The 16,424-nt window shown below is 44.4% G+C and overlaps 1 protein-coding gene and 1 pseudogene across 2 annotated transcripts; one reads left to right on the forward strand and one right to left on the reverse strand.

Annotated features, from left to right (window-relative positions):
• Positions 1–4,573: 4,573 nt before the first annotated feature.
• LOC114633204 (low affinity immunoglobulin gamma Fc region receptor III-like) lies at positions 4,574–14,102 on the forward strand. Of its 2 annotated transcripts, none has more exons than XM_028781819.1 (5): positions 4,574–4,674; positions 5,331–5,351; positions 5,871–6,128; positions 11,266–11,520; positions 13,398–14,102. In XM_028781819.1, exons 1-5 carry the CDS (start codon positions 4,599–4,601, stop codon positions 13,580–13,582), a joined length of 795 nt encoding a protein of 264 aa, XP_028637652.1. In that variant the 5' UTR covers positions 4,574–4,598; the 3' UTR covers positions 13,583–14,102. The 2 variants fall into 2 exon arrangements, with proteins under 2 accessions (XP_028637652.1, XP_028637654.1); XM_028781821.1 differs by having other exon boundaries at positions 5,874–6,128.
• Positions 7,278–7,803, reverse strand: LOC114633206 (annotated as a pseudogene).
• Positions 14,103–16,424: the final 2,322 nt, after the last annotated feature.

The raw sequence follows: 16,424 nt of genomic DNA on the forward strand, positions 1-16,424 counted from the left end.
GAATGGAGTATGGTGCTGGTGGTTGTTGTGGGCGTGTGGCATGGAGAGAGGAATGGTTGCAATGTTGGAAGTGGTTACTTTTTGCAGGCATTATTGCGGGACAGATGTGTTTGGCAGAGCCAGAAGCATATTTTGTGATCCATCTATCTAAATTTTCCACCCCTGCCGTTTTTCGAAATCATGTGGGAACACCAGCATGCACAGTGTTGCAACCTAAAAGCCTCTAGGTCTTTGTGACAACATCAGGACCAGGATCTGCAGCCCTGGGTGACCACCTAGTGACTGGCCTTCTTTCTTTCCCAGCTGGAGAGTAGGGTTTGAGTTGTCTCATGTGGCTGCGGGCCTTCAGGATGGCATTCATGCACGCTTGTGGGACATACCTGGAGGCCCTGTGTTGGTGGGGTTCAGTATCGGTGTAATGCTTCAGTACTTGGAATGTATTGGGAGGAAGAGCAACTTTGACTACCAGGAGTGTTTCAACGTTGTCAGTCCTGGGGTCCTGGGCTGTGAGTATTTTAAACTAAGTATTAGGCAAGAGAGCAAATGTGCTGTATGCCTGAACTCCTCAAGAATTTTCCAGTTTGGAAGAGAGTGAGGAAAAGTGGAGTAGAGGAAGTGGTGAGAAGAAGGTTGAGGGCAGATCACACACATTGTCAGAGTATTAGCTTTACTCTGCAGGGAAAGAGAAATCACCATGTGCTTCTCGAGTTCAGGAAGGATGTGGTATGGCTTGATTTTAAAAGGATGCTTCTTCATGCTGTGTTGAGAACAGACTGGAGTATAGCAAGTATAGAAGAGAGAAGGCTATTGCAGCAGCCCAGCTTTCCAAAGCTATTTGTCTGTGCAAGAGTTGAGTGTAGAGTACATTAGAAGTGTTCGATTCTAGGTTACATAGAATCACCAGGTGAGACAATTTTCCTAACTGACTTGATATGGTAACAAAAATGAAACGGGAGACTGGTTGATCCTAAGATTGGTTTTTTTAAAAATTGCCAATATTACAAGGGGGGTTTTGTACCACTTAAAAAGAAAACACTTAATATTTTAAAACTGATCAATGCTTTGGGGTTGGAGAGACAACACAGGGGTTAAGAGCACTTGTTGCTCTTTCAGAGTTCAATTCCCAGCACCTTGTGAGAAGGTTCACAACTGCCTGTAACTCCTGTTATGATCTGACACCCCCCACCTCAGGATAGCCGTAGCCATTTTGTTCCATGCCTGCAAGTGAAATAGCCTGCTGGTCACTGACACAGAGAAGTGACTGGGCTCAAGGACATGGCTGGCCACACATCCTGGTTTTGTTCTGTATGTTCTGTATGAGGTTTGCTAATATTAAGACATTTCACAAAGCTTTACATAGGATCCACCAAATCAAAGGTCAATATGAACTGTTGTGCCTAAAACAGCTTGAGTCAGAGCTGACCGCTGGACAACTCTTTCTGGTATAAACTCTGGTTTTTGTGGGTGACGCTGAAGAATTCTACTAATAAGCTAAAAGATTATAATATCTATGCTCTGTTATCTCAGTGCTCTGAATTTCCCCTATTCACCACACACCCACCTGTCTCAGTACTTTGTCTAGTGAGCCAACCTGGTTTTCCTATAAAAAGTCTACTCTGAGGGCAGACTAGTGCCACAGTTAGGTTTTTCCTTCCTGTGAACCTGGACGTCCAGTATCATGATGTGTGTTCAATAAACTATTCTTGCTTAACTGAGATGCTGTATGTATGGTTTAAGTGGTGAATTCCTGAACCCCAACCCTCCAGCTCCAAGGGATCCAACACTCTTTTCTGGACCCCCAGGCACCTGTAGTCACATGCTTATATGCACACACAAACACCCATGTATAAATAACTTTAAAATAAGTATCATGAAAGCAACCAGTTTCTTACTTTCTATTCAGAGTTAATTAGGGTAAATTGAACATTCTAGCTTAGACTTTCCTGCTTCTTCAGTCAGAGAATGGTATGTGAAACCTAAGGAGATCTGAATGTTGGAAGGATAAAAGTGGGATTAAGGGACTGATGCTTCTTGTGTTGGCAGACATAAAATGAGGAAAGACAGCGCTGTACAGAGATAAGAAAATGCCAGAGAAGTAATGAGCGTTGTTATACAGAACACAGTAGTTATCAAGGGCTCCCTCGGTCCCTGTAAGCAGAGATTACTGTCAGTCCTGCATTTGTTAACCCCAACTGACAAAGCTAAGGTGGTCCAGAAATTACCCGTTACCCCATACACATCATCTATTTTAATGCCTTAAGCCAGTTGCCGTAGAAATGCTGGGTGCTTTGAGGTTTCAGCCCAGTGCACAAGGATGAGCTTGCTTATTTCTTTGGGAAATTAGGAGTTTTCTAAATCATGTTTTTCCTCTACACATTTGATATATTGTATATGTAGTAGCCACCACCCTTAAAGTACTTAAAATTGAGACTAAATTGAAATATGTTCAAGGTAAAACAATATGTCGCCAGGCGGTGGTGGCACTCGCCTTTAATCCCAGCACTTGGGAGGCAGAGGCAGGCGGATTTTTTAGTTTGAAAGTTCGAGACTAGCCTGATCTACAGAGTGAGTTCCAGGACAGCCAGGGCTACACAGAGAAACCCTGTCTCGAAAAACCAAACCAAAAAACAAACAAACAAACAATATGTCAGCTTTTGGAAATTAAAAGCTGTGAAACCTGAAACATTGAAACAAAGATTGTGCGGAATTAACAGTTCTGCAGCAGAGACTAGCCTGAAACAGGACAAAATGAATGCACAGTTCCAGGAAAGATTACCAAACAGCAGATTAAAACCTACAGAAGGATTCTGTTACTTAACAACTATCTATGCGCCGAGCAGTGGTGGCGAACGACTTTCATCCCAGCACTTGGGAGGCAAAGGCAGGTGGATTTCTGAGTTCGAGGCCAGCCTGGTCTACAGAGTGAGTTCCAGGACAGTCAAGGCTATACAGAGAAACCCTGTCTCAAAAAACACAAAAAAACAAAAACAACAACAACAAAAAATCCAGGTAGATAGTATCAGAACTGAGTTAAAATTGTAGGAATCCCAGATGGTGTTGGAGAACTGTTTGGTATGGAAACTACTCCCCAGATATTTGATGTCAGAACTGTGTAGACGATGAAAATATAGACAAAAACAGTTTGCTTTTTGTTTACAATTATTTTATTTATCTACTTAAATTTATTTTATTTAGTGTGTGTGTGTGTGTGTGTGTGTGTGTGTGTGTGAATGTGTGTGTGTTGGGGATTGGTTTTAATGTTTTGCCTTATTTCAACTCCCAAAAGCCCTGCTTCCAGATCTGAGGGTCTCTGCCCACAACTGGTTTGGATTGGTAATAAAGAATTGTTGTATAGCCAATGGCTGGGCAGGGAGAAGGAGTTGGGGCTTTTTGATTGTGCAGGCAAGGGACAGAGAGAGGGGAGGAAGAGGAGAATCGCCATAACTCAGAGGGAAAGGGATCAGATTTAAGAGCTGCAGGAGAAAAATCATTCTGCCATGTAGGTGGAAAGGAAAAGCAGCCCTATGAGGTGCGGGGGTTGGGGGAGAGTGCCCAGAAGGTGACAGGGCAGCAAAGATAAAATATAGATTTAGAAGGTATTAAGCCAGGAATACTGGAGGGGATCCTATGCTAGCTGTGGGGAGGTTTAGAAGTGAGTTAGTCAAAGCATATCAAAATTAGTTGGGGTGTGTGTGTGTGTGTTTTCAGAGGATAGAGGAAATCAGTACTCTCCAACAACCATGTAAGTTCTAGAGGTGGCAGGCTGGTCATCAGACCTGTCGTAAGTGCCTTTACCTACTGAGCCAAGTTGCCAGCTCTCATTTTCCTCTTCTGAATAGCATTTATGCTATTACAATTTCTTTATTGACCAATTTATTTCTTCTACTTAAAAACTTTTTTTTGCTCTGGGCCTGGTGACACACATGCCTTTAATCGAAGTACTTAGGTGTCAGAGGCAAGCTAATCTCTGTGAGCTCAAGGGTAGCCTGGTCTATATAGTGCTTTTCAGGACAGTCTGGGCTACATAGAGAGACAGTTCTCAAAAATCAAAACAAAACAACACTCACCCCCCAAACAACTTCCTTATGTGTGTGGAGGGCAAGGACAGACACTTGCATATAGGATAGAGACCTTCTTGGGCTTATTTCTTCAGACAATAATAATAATAATAATCGTCTAATGTTGTTTCCTTCAATTTTACCTGTTTAGAAGATCTGTTTATCTCACCTAGGTCAAAGTTTCTTTGCTGAAGCTGCCTTGAGACTTTCTGTATTAGCTGTGAGGCAGCTCAGGAACTTATAAGAGCAGCGTCGAATCAAGGCTCCCGACAGTGAACAGAGGCTCCCTCCTCTGCTTTCTAGGCTTTCCCCAGTTTCCTCACAGCAAAACAGTAACTTGGGGTTTCCCCAAGGATACAAGAAGGGGCTCCATGTAGACGTGATGTGTATCAAGCAGAGTCCACATCTTGTTTAACTTGGTATTGTTAAGTTAGCAGAAACAGAGTCTGCTGACCCGAGCGGTTAAGCAAGACAGTTCATTTCCTTCCTCTTCTTGTAGTTCATCTCCTAAACCTCATCAGACGCTGACCCAGTTCTTGAATGACTTCGGAGACCCAGATGTTTCAGAATGCACATTCTGGAAGCCAATGGCTATTGACAATTCTGCTGCTGTTTGGTGAGTACAGATCTTTCTGAAATACAATAATTTCAGCCTCTCCTACTGTCTGGACTCCAGACATCAGGGGAGTAAGCAGTGGGCCTGGTTTAGAAACCAGGGAGAGATTAAAAAGGCAAGAGCCCAATGTCTGGTGGTACTTGATTGTAATCCTAGCACTTCAGTGTAGTGAATCAGGAGAATCAGGAGTTCAAGGTTAGCTTCAACTATAGTGAGTTCCAATTCCAGGCCAACCTGGCTTTGTGAGACCCTGTCAAGAGGCTTCTAGAGCTGGGTGTGGTGATGCATGTTTTAGTCTTAGCCGTTAGGAGACACAGGCAAGTGGTTAGTCTGGTTGACTAACAACAACAACAACAGAGGAGTCTAACTTCTTATTGCTCTAGTGTTACTTAAGGTCAGAATTCAGAGGTACTTTTACAGTCCCCTGAAAGGCTGTCTTGCAAATAATCATCCTTGCTTTGCAACTGTGCCAAGCACTTGACATTACGTGAGAAGCATATTGGAGCTAGATAAACTGAAAACAGGTAAGATAAACTAGAGACAGACTCTTGAGGTAGCTGGTGGCTCCAAGCCTATGCCAACTCCTTCCACACATGGAATTTGCTTTCATCTGCTGCTGCTGTTCTATACTGACCCTCACCCTCTCTTCTTTACAGCTTTTGCAGACGGGCAGACTGGTAAGTTTGTGCTTCCCTTTTCTACAAAGTGTTACTTCCTTACAACAGAATGCTTTGTTTACATTGTAAGGAAATGTCTGTTTTACCAAGGATCAGGCTTGGGTTCAGATTGATCAGTTTTCTCACAATGGGCCCTGGAGTATAATCCTTGGTAAGATTACAACTGGATTCTCCAAAGCTGGAAAGGGAAGAGACTAGGGCAGCACACACATTTTTTTTTTTTAACGGTTTAGAGATTGGACCTAGGACCTGAGAGTGCCACACAAGCCTCTGACATCACGTTACAAGCCTATTAAAATTTATTTTGGATAGACTTAAGTTGCCCACAGTGATCTGGAACTAATTATATATCACAGTCAGATCTTAAATGCTCCACCCTTCCCCTTGCTGGATTCTAGCTGTGAGTCATTATCCTCAGACCTTTAACTGGTCTGCGATGGGGACTCTCTGGCCCCTTGTTCCCCTTTGGAATGCACAGTCCCTCAAAGTTGAGTTGCTCGTATCTTCTCTCACTCTCAGCAGATCTTCCAAAGTCTGTGGTGAAACTTGAGCCCCCATGGATCCAGGTGCTCAAGGAAGACCTTGTGACGCTGACGTGCGAAGGGACCCACAACCCTGGGAACTCTTCTACCCAGTGGTTCCACAACGGGAGCCCCATCCCGAGCCAGGTCCAAGCCAGCTATACGTTTAAGGCCACAGTCAATGACAGCGGAGAATATCGGTGCCAAACGGGGCAGACGGACCTCAGCGACCCTGTACATCTGGGAGTGATTTCTGGTTAGTCAAGGCTGGCCCGGGGAGGAGCTGGGATATGAGGACTGGAGAATCTGCTTACAGGGCAGAAGAAAAACGATGGTCTGGTTTCTGGGAAGCAACCCGGAGAGCTTTTCTGAAAGACATCGGTTCTCTCGTTTCTCTTTTCACTTACTCCGTATAATCTTGCGTGGAAAGGACAGCTGTATTGGCCTCAGTCCCAACTGAGCAAAAGATTCAAGGTCACAGAAAGGCTGCTTGCTGTGAGAGAAGCAAAAGGAAGCTCCTGCTTCGTAAACATCAGCTCTGCCAGTGGCAGTGTTGGGGGAGCACAGAGACTCTAGGCAAGTAGACTCTGTAGGACAGGGGTGGCCTCGACAAGACCGAGGAGCAAGGAGTCGCGAGATCTCCAAGGGTGGAACTGAAAGCTGGCAAATGAGGCCAGAGATGAGGGGAAGGGAATCCAGTCAAACGTAGAAGGGAATCCAGTCAAACGTACAGAAGAAGATAGGCTGTGTGATGACTGTTATTCCTAAATGAGATGAAAGCCTACAGAACTTCAAGTTTTAAAAACTTGAAATTTATTTTTTCAATTTGATACATAAAATGTATTTATGGAAGACAACATGCAACCTTTTATTTTGTGTGTATATTGTTTAGTTCTTAAATTGGTTCCGGTTAGGCATACTCAACACTTCAAATGTTTAGTATTTTTTTTCATAGTATAAACACTGAAATTTTATTTTTTTTAAGATTTATTTTATTTATATGAGTACACTGTAGCTGTCTTCAGACACATCGGAAGAGGGCGTGGGATCTTATTACAGATGGTTGTGAGCCACCGTGTGGTTGCTGGGAATTGAACTTTGGAAGACCTTTGGAAGAGCAGTCAGTGCTCTTGATCGCTGAGCCATCTTTCTGGCCAGACACTGAAAATTCTTCTTTCTGGTTTTTGCTTTTGTATATACAGTATGTTATCATTGTTTATAGATACTCCACTATACAACAGCACTTCAAAATGTCTTGCTTGCCCCTATCTGACTATAAATCAGCCTTCCCTATCCCACCCTCCCCTCTTCTCTTCCCAGCCTCTCCTAACTTCCATTCTATTCTCAACTTCAGTAGGATTGAGTGTTTCCAATGCTATAATATGAGTGATAGTACATACTTGTCTTTTTTTTTTTTTTTTTATGAATGAGGCCATTTATTAACCAGCATCCTTTGTTCTAATGCTTCTTGTTGGCAGCTGCCACCTGTCCAGCAATCCTGTCCAGATCTCTCTGTCCCTGAGGTGTTAGCTTGCGGCCCCCATCTTGGTCCTTTTCCACCATTTTCAGCCCCTCCAGGGCTTGGAGGGCCCGGCGGGCCACACTCTTAGAGCCTCTGCTGAAGTGGCTGGGCCTGACACCGATTCTCTGCTGTCCTCCGTAGATCTTGGAGGAGCCAAGCCCTGCACCGCCACGGAGGTACAGGTGCCGCGCTGTGGAAGCAGCTCGTGTGTAGAACCAGTTCTCATCATATGGGGAGAGCGCTTTATGTTTGGCGAGCTTGACTGTGTCCACCCATTCAGGGACTTTAAGCTTCCCGGACTTTTTGAGGAAGGCTGCCAGAGCTCTGACGAACTCCTGCTGGTTAACTCTTTTACAGTAACTCCAGGCATCTAACCCCTCCGGGCTCCCCGAGTGGGGCGATCAGGCATGTCCGGGCCTGCCGCTCGCACGTGGCCGCCCATACTTGTCTTTCTATATCTGGCTTAGCTCAGCTAACATAATGATTTCAGTTCAATCCACATTTTTGCAAATGGGATTCATTCTTATGGCTAGGCAGCATTCCATTGTGTCATCGAGAGGTGGTTTTAACTGACTGAGTCACACGATCTGATTTAGGTTTGTGTAAATATGTGGCAGTTTAATATCGTCTATATTGAAAATGCCCTTGAACACCATTCCTATCCCACTCCAATATCTGGAAATGTGGGATTATAGTTTACTTCAGATATATCTTGGTACATAAGCCCTGATGATGATTCATGGAAGTAGCTAGTGTTTTAGGTTCTCCTGTTTAATACCAAAACAGTGATTAAGACAACAACAGTACTTTAAGGATGGGTATGGTTGTACATGCATCTTATCCCAGCATTCTGGAGGAATAGGCAGGTATGTCTCTGTAAGTTCTAGATCAACCAGGGCTACATAGTGAGAGTGTCTAAAGTAAGATAAAATAAAATGTTTTGTTTTGTTTGTTTGTTTGTTTTTTAGGTTCCAGTGCCAGAGAGGTCCTGGAAGTATAGTCAGTTTCTGTACAGTGCTCTGAGAAATAAATATTGGATTAACTTTAAAAATCTGCCCAATGAAACCATAGCTACACATTTCCTTTCTTTATACCTCACCTGTCCTGAAACAGCCAATGGCTCTTGAAAGGTCACGCGCAGCTTGTACAGATCACAGCAGACTAGACGGTTCCACGAGGGGAGGTTTATTAAGAGGGTGGGAGAGCTGGAGAGAGAGAAGAGTAGAGAAGGTAGAGGCCGGCCATGACCACATGGAGAGAGGGGGAAGAGAAGCGGGAGAGGAGACGGCTGGCCTGGGTTCAGTCTCTGGAACACAGAGGCGGAAGGAGAGCACTACACTTTGACCTCTACATGTGTACCGTAGGCTGTGTGTGCATGATGACCATACATGTGACTCCTACATCAATGAAGGTTGGGAATGGTTATAGGATTTTTTTTTTAAGATTTATTATGTATATAGCATTCTGCCTGCATGTAAGCCTGCAGGCCAGAAGAGGGCACCAGATTTTATTATAGATGGTTATAATCACTATGTGGTTCCTGGGAACTGAACTCAGGACTTCTGGAAGAGCAGACAGTACTCTTAACCTCTGAGCCATCTCTTTAGCCCCCACGATGTTCTTAATGAAGATAGAAAAGTGATTTTAAGTTTTATAATGTTCTGCCTGTGGATTGTTGTCTATACACAGGTGAGGGCAGGCACAAGATAAGGCTAGAGCCTGTGATTGGGCAGTGGAAAAAGAAGGTGGGCTGAGAGTTTTAGGGATGAATACAGAGAGGCAGAAAGGGGACAGAGAGGAGGAGACAAGATGGAACCTATAGGAGAGGAAGAGGAACCAAAACCACGCAGTCCTGGGAGCCATAAGTATTGGGGATTTCTTAGACAGATGATTAAATAATAAGGAGGGTGCATTTGCCCCATCTAGGTGTATAGCTTGTGTTCATATCAACTGAGTTTTGAGTTCTTTGTGTGGACATTTTGTGGGTTGAGAATTTACTGATATAAATCTGATAAATTACAAGCTCTAGAGTTTTGATTTTACCGGGTTATGGCCATTTGTGACAGCTAACCACAGGGGCGGATGGCTGAGAATCTGAACAAGATCCATCACAAGAGAACGGTGAATTGGGGACCGCGAAGATACTCGGGGCGGGGAAGTCGCCATACTAGAACATAGACAGTGCTAGCATGGGTGCCTTTTTTATATTTCATGCAACATCTACCCTTTTTGTTCAGGTTCACAAGAGAACAGGGAATCAAGAAAGATTCTACCGAAAAGCCAGACGTGTTGACATGAACCTTTAATCTTAGCACTTGGGAGGCAGAAACAGGTGGATCTCTGAGTTGGAGGCCAGCCTGGTCTACAGAGTGAATGGGACAGCCAGGGCTACTATAATGAGACCCAACACATCTCAAACCAAACCAAACCAAACCAACCAACCAACCAACCAAACCACCAAACAAACAAACAAACAAACAAACAAACAGATTTTACCCAGTTTACAGGACATGATGGCTCACACCTGTATGTGATAAACTGAGGCAGGAAGCCTGCTGCCAGCCTTAGTTAATATAGTGAGTTCCTGACCAGCCTGAGCTTCAGTGTCACAAACTCCTACATTCCCCAAAAGATCATACACTTCCGGTTTTTTTGTTGGTGGAAGATTCCACTAGGGAGGGTGTGTCATGCTCTCAAATGCTTATATTCCAAGACTGAGATTTTGTAATCTTACCACCAAGGGACGGTATTAGGGGGTGGTCCTGGGAGGAGGTAAGTAGGTAATGAAAGTGGAGTCTATGTGAGGGAGACCTACAAAAGTTCTGTAGGGATGACAATGAAGCTCACTTCTATAAAGTAGGAGGTGAGCCTCATTGGATGTACACACTTCTGGCCTCTCGATTTGGGTTAATTTGAGAAGTAAGTGTGCACTGTTTATAAGCCATTGAGGTTCTGTTTTTGAACATTTGTTTATTAAGATAGAATAACATGGAGCTCAGGTTCCAGGATGACCTTGAACTCCTGATCCCTCTGCTCTGCCTCCCACATTCTGGGATTACAGACATGCCCTATCACATCTGGCTCCTGGCTGCTTAGTTTACAGTACTTTGTCAAAGCAGCCTGAGTAGACCAGGACAGAGGCTCTACTCTCTCAAATACAGCTAGTGACGGCTTACGTCACTTTCTAAGATTTGTTGAAAAATCATATCATTAAATTAGCATTCCTAGACCATAAATACATAATAATAAACTGAAGGCTCCATTCTATAACTCCTACAGTTACTGAAATGAATGTGTGTCCTACATTAAGTATAGTATTTTAAATCCATAAAACTGTTTTAAAGTTGCTTTTAATACCTCATAGATGTAATGGCATGTTGTTCCTGTGTGAGTTGTGTGGCCCTGTATGATAGGCAGTTGCAGAGGCCCTGGTGGTTTTTTTTTTATTTCTTTGTTTGTTTGTTTGTTTGTTTTTTGAGATAGGGTTCATGTGGTCCAGGCTTGAGATATATAGCTGAGGATGGCCTTGAATTTCTGATTGTTTTGCCTCCACCTCTGAGGTGCTGTGATTTTACAACATTCTCTGTCCCTAGGGATTGAACCCAGGCCTTTATACATGAATTCTGCTGAGAGATATCACCAGCACTTGGGTATCTTTTTGTTTGTGTGTTTGTTTTGTTTGTTTGTTTTGTGTTTTGAAACAGTTTCTCTGTGTAGCCTTGGCTGTCCAGGAACCCTTCTGTAGACCAGGCTGGTCTCCAACTCACAGAAATTCACCTGCCTCTGACTCCAGAGGGCTGGGATTAAAGGTGTGTGATACCAACTACCCTTTTGTATTTTACTCTTGGTAAATTTTCTTTTCCTCTTTCAGACTGGCTGCTGCTCCAGACCCCTCAGCTGGTGTTTCTGGAAGGGGAACCCATCATGTTGAGGTGTCACAGCTGGAAGAACAAACAGCTCAACAGGATCTTGTTCTTCCAGAATGGAAAGCCTGTGAGGTTTCATCATCACAGTACTAACTTCTCTATCCCAAAAGCCAACCACAGTCACAGTGGGGACTACTACTGCCAAGGAAGTCTAGGAAGGACCCGGCACACCTCCAAACCTGTCACCATCACTGTCCAAGGTGAGCCACTATGCCTGGCTTTAAAACGCACTACTTTGCTTCAAAACATTCTACTGTCTCATGTCCTAATGCTGGGATTCTGAGATTTGAGGTTGTGTGCTTATCTCTTAAGCTCTAGCTTGGAACAGCCATGTTGGCCTGGAAATCTTTCACTACTCACAAGGAAACACGACTCTGTTCTTGAGAAATTTTGCATTGTGAAATCCTAATGGTGCCTTTTAGGATTGCAGACTCTTTTGACAGACTAGCATCGGTTGGTGAATATGTCCCAGTCACAGGGCCAGAGGTGGTGGTTGGTTAAGCACTACTGAAGTAGTTTATGGGTTGCTAGTTCAAGGTTTCCCACAGGATGTTTTCTAGCCATGAAACGCCTTTACAGGCTTCCCAGAGAGAAGGGTTCTGACTTCAAACTGAGGTGGAATGGTGCTAGGTCCTTTCCTTTTGTAGTCGCAGAACAATGAAATACATTTTAAGGATTCCTGTGAATGCATTCCTGTAACTCCGGCACTCGCAAGGTTGAGGCAGGAGGATGATAATTACAGGTCAGCCTGGAGACGAAAAGATGGCTTCCATCAAAACTCTTACCAAAAATCCCTGTCTCAAATGGGATGTTTCATGTGGCATTTGCCGAATCTCAGTGTTGGGGTCCAGGAATCACCTCACAAACCACACAAACACTGATCTCAGTCAGACAGAGATAGTTTATTGAGCATATATGCCCTAGAATTGATCAACCGCAGCTATGGTCCAGATTGACGAACTGATCCATGATCCAAGTTAAGATCCCATAGGAATTTTAAGCCCCAAATCCACAAACATCTGCATCAAGTTATTCCCCCAGCAGGATTTAGGGATAGGGGATTTCCTTAGGAACATGTTTATGTGGTATACTTATCCTGTTTCCATTGGTTGGGGTATTCAACTGTGGCAGGGGACTTGCTTTGTCTAACAGTCATGTCTTAACTTGATAACCAGGATGTCAGTTACCTACATATATGTCTCTTTTCTGCAAAGTAGGGTGTCAGTTCCCAGGGAGATCTTGGGAATTTAAACTTTACTTGATTACTACTCAAAATGGAAGTCTTAGTCCAAATAGTTTTTTGGTGCAGGTGTCTCTCTGTAGTCCATCCTTATAAAAGCAAATACAATAAAAGCTTGTGCATAGGTGCAGGAAGTGCTGTTGGGTGGTTGGTTTGGGTTCAAGCTTATTGTGGGTAACTATACAAGACAGTTCTACTGTTGTTTACTGTAATTCGTTTCCAAGAGCACAGAACATGACAATATGTAATCAATTTTGGGATTAGAAAGTTTTCTAGTAACAGCAGAGACATGAGAAAGTTTCCTCATAATGGCAAGCTAGCCAGTTTAACATTCAATCTAGGCCTTAATATTAAATCTAGGCCCTAACACCCAGTGACCACAAAGTCTTTGTCTCCCATAATTTCAGACAGATATGGCCATGCCCTTTAGTAAATGCAGATTTAGCAACATATTGGAGAAGGCTAAGAGAGGAAAAGTCTACTAAAAGCCAGGCCTGGTGGTGCAAGCCTTTAATCTCAGCGCTCCAGGAGCAGATGCTGGCAGATCTCTGAATTTGAGGCCAGCCTAGCCTATAAAGTGAGTCCAGGACAACCCTAGGGCTCTGTTACGTAGAGAAACCACATCTCAAAAAACCCAACCAACCAATCAACCAACCAACCAAACAAACAAACAAGAAGTCTATTGAAGGCTTCCTGACTTACCATCTGCTCTTGTCTGTACTTTAAGTACTTGGTGCGAGTCACTTTATAAAGGCTCTGCACTAGAGACCTCACCATTTATTCTGAATTTCTGTCTTAATGGCTCATTTCTTCCAATTCTTCCTGCTCTCCTACCAGGTCCAGCAACTAAAAACCCCGTCTCTCTAGTCTGGTACCATGTGGCTTTCTCCCTAGTGATGTGCCTCCTGTTTGCAGTGGACACGGGCCTTTATTTCTATGTACGGAGAAATCTTCAACCGTCGGGGGAGTACTGGAGGAAATCCCTGTCAATCAGAAAGCACCAGGCTCCTCAGGACAAGTGACATCCCATCGAATGGTGAAACAGCAGTGGCAACAGCATCTTTTCTGCCGCATTGCGGCATCTTCTACAGCCTTCCCTTGAAAACAACTTACAATCAGGCCAGATACTTGGTCCTGCGATCACAACTACTTAGGAGGCTGGGCAGAAGGATCAGCAGTTCAAGGCCTGCCTGTGTTATGTAGAGAGAGTGAGTGCGAGTCTAGCCTGGATAACCCAGTGAGATCCTGGGTTTAGGTGGCTCATCAGGAAACAGCCTGTTGCTAAGCTCGAAAACAAGACCAGAGTTTGATCCCTGCTACCCATATGGCAAAAGGAGAGAACAAATTCCTGACAGCTGTCCTCTGACCCCACACTCCCACCATGGCGGGTGCACACAATAAATAAACTAAAATGTAATATATATTTTTAAACAAGAGGCAGGGGCAGGCTGCAAGAGGGGGCTTGGTGGCAGAGCTGTTATCCAGTACACATGATGCCTGGGTTTAACCTGTAATAAAACAGAAATCAATGTGGGCTAAGGATCCCCCTTTGGTGACTTCTTTGTTCAAAATAATTTAAGAGCTTTTCCTTGTACCCAGAAGGAAACCTAGTGACTTTGCAGTGTTCTCCAAGGTGACACCACATGACCTTGTCTGTCTGATCTCATTTCCTTCTGCTTTTCTTTGCTTGTTTTTGCTCATTTTTGCTCTTCCTAGAACACAACAGCTATACTTCTATAGACCGTCATTTTCTGTTTCAGGGACGTTCTTGCTTACAGGTTCCCATATCCTGTTTCATGTTGCCTTTGTTTAAATATGACTCATTCCAACAAAACTCATACTAAGGTCTGAGCCTCAGGGGCAGTGCTGCTAGGTGGTAGAGACCAGTGGGAGGCATTCAGACCCTAAGGGATGAGCTTATGCCTCCACAGATGCTGTTTAGGAGGAATGGCTTAGCCATCTTGCAGCTTAGCTGCTTTCTCTCTCACAAGCGCCTGTACTTGCTGTACTTTTCTGCCCTGTAAAGAGCAACGCAAAGTCTTCATTAGAAGCCAAGCAAATGTGGCCATATGAACTCGGTATCTATAACTGTGAACTAAATAACCCTCCTCACTCTTACTAAAGTAGCTAGTCTCCTACACTTCACGAGAGCAACAGAAAACAGACTCGATGATGTCCTTTAGTTTTTATTCAAGGGTTATCAGTAAGTGCTCTTGTTATGCCCAGGTCTCCAGATTCCCAGAAGAGCTCTAAGAATTGCTGACCCCATGCAGTGAGACAAAGGAGTCTTTAATATACAAACCTGGCTCAAATCGCATTGCACTGGGTAGGATTTCTACCACACATCTAAGGGCTCAGGATTTTTATACACAGGCAGATTCTGGGGCTTCAGGGTTAGGTGACAGGGAAGGTGATAAGGGAGGTCGTCTCTCAAACACAATACCGTTTGTTAAGGCAGCGGGTGGGGTCGCACAATTGGGGAGGAAGCTCTTTCGGCTTTTATGGTGCTATCAGAGACTAGTGTTTGTACAAACTGGCCATAGCTGTCTGGGAACGCTTAATTGCCCCAAAGTATAGAGCTTATCTCTCCAAGGGTGTTTGGTCTTTTGTTTTTCCCAAGAACAGTGGCCACCTGCACTGGGAAGTGCTTAGCCATCCATCAGAGAGGGTGCCAGGCGACACCGGGGCTGGGAGTTGTTGCTGTTTATCTGTTCTCAAGCTGGCATTTGCCATTCCCGGAAGGGGGGTTTCATTAGGGAGTGCCACTATGAAGTGGGGATAGCCATATTTCGGCGCCAGGCTGTTCCTCCTCTGAAAGGTCAGGCAGTGGGAAAGAGCAAGCAGGATGAGGGGAAGCTTGTGAGAGTGGCAAGGGGGTGCTGAGGTGAGGGGAAGCTTTATGAGTGGCGAGAGTGTGGGGGCTGGCTGCCCAGCCTCTTCATTCTTTGATTATTCAGTAGTTTAATCTTATTTCTCTACCACACTCCTAAATCTCCTGAGGTGGACATTTCTGATTTCACTGGGGACTCAGTTGTGTCATGTGATACTTTTTCTGGAGACTGTCTGATGAGAGGATGTTTTGCTGAGAACAGACACGTGGTGGGTTCCTGGAAGCTGTCTTGTGAGAGGGCATGTGATGTTTTGTTGGAGTGGACTCTTGAGGAGACATATGATGTTTAGAAAGACTATAAAGCTAACCCCACAGACAGTGAGAGAGAGGAGGCATGGATTTGCCTTGCAAGACTTGACTGGTCTTTGCTGATATTTGCTAGCGTGACTAGAGTGACTTAGCATAGAGAGAAGCGAGCCTCCGGGTATTCCAGCAAGCTTCTGTACACTAGTGGCGACAAGCGTAGGCTTGTGGTTTCTTCTGGATTGAGTTGCTGCTACTGATGTGTGTTTGGTATTTTCCATTGGACTGATATGTAGAGTGAGATATTTAAAACGCAATCCCTGCTACGCCTGCCAGCACTGCACTGGCAGGCAGACTGGCCTGTTCTCATCTCAGCAGACTCTGATCTGGAGCTCTGAAATCTCTCCACCTGGCTCGCTAAGTTCCCAGGGTTGGTTGCTGCCACGCTAGCCCCAATCTTATAAACCCCACGGCTTTCTGTGGTGTACTTCTTGCAAACCCACACTTTGCTGGCATACCTCAGTTGAGTCTCTGTGTGAAGGAAAACACCACACGTATTTAGTTTAGAATCAACAGGTAACACAATCGCTGGACGCAGAAACTAGCATCCTAACTTGTAAGCCATTCTAAGTTAAATCCTCCGGTAGCAGATCCCAACGGACCCACCGCCTGAACTGGTGATCTCTGCTACCTACATTTCGGCCTCTATGCCCATCTCCTGTCCCCAGCCA

Source organism: Grammomys surdaster, unplaced genomic scaffold (genome assembly GCF_004785775.1).
Source record: "Grammomys surdaster isolate TR1022 unplaced genomic scaffold, NIH_TR_1.0 554, whole genome shotgun sequence".
Lineage (NCBI taxonomy): Eukaryota > Metazoa > Chordata > Mammalia > Rodentia > Muridae > Grammomys > Grammomys surdaster.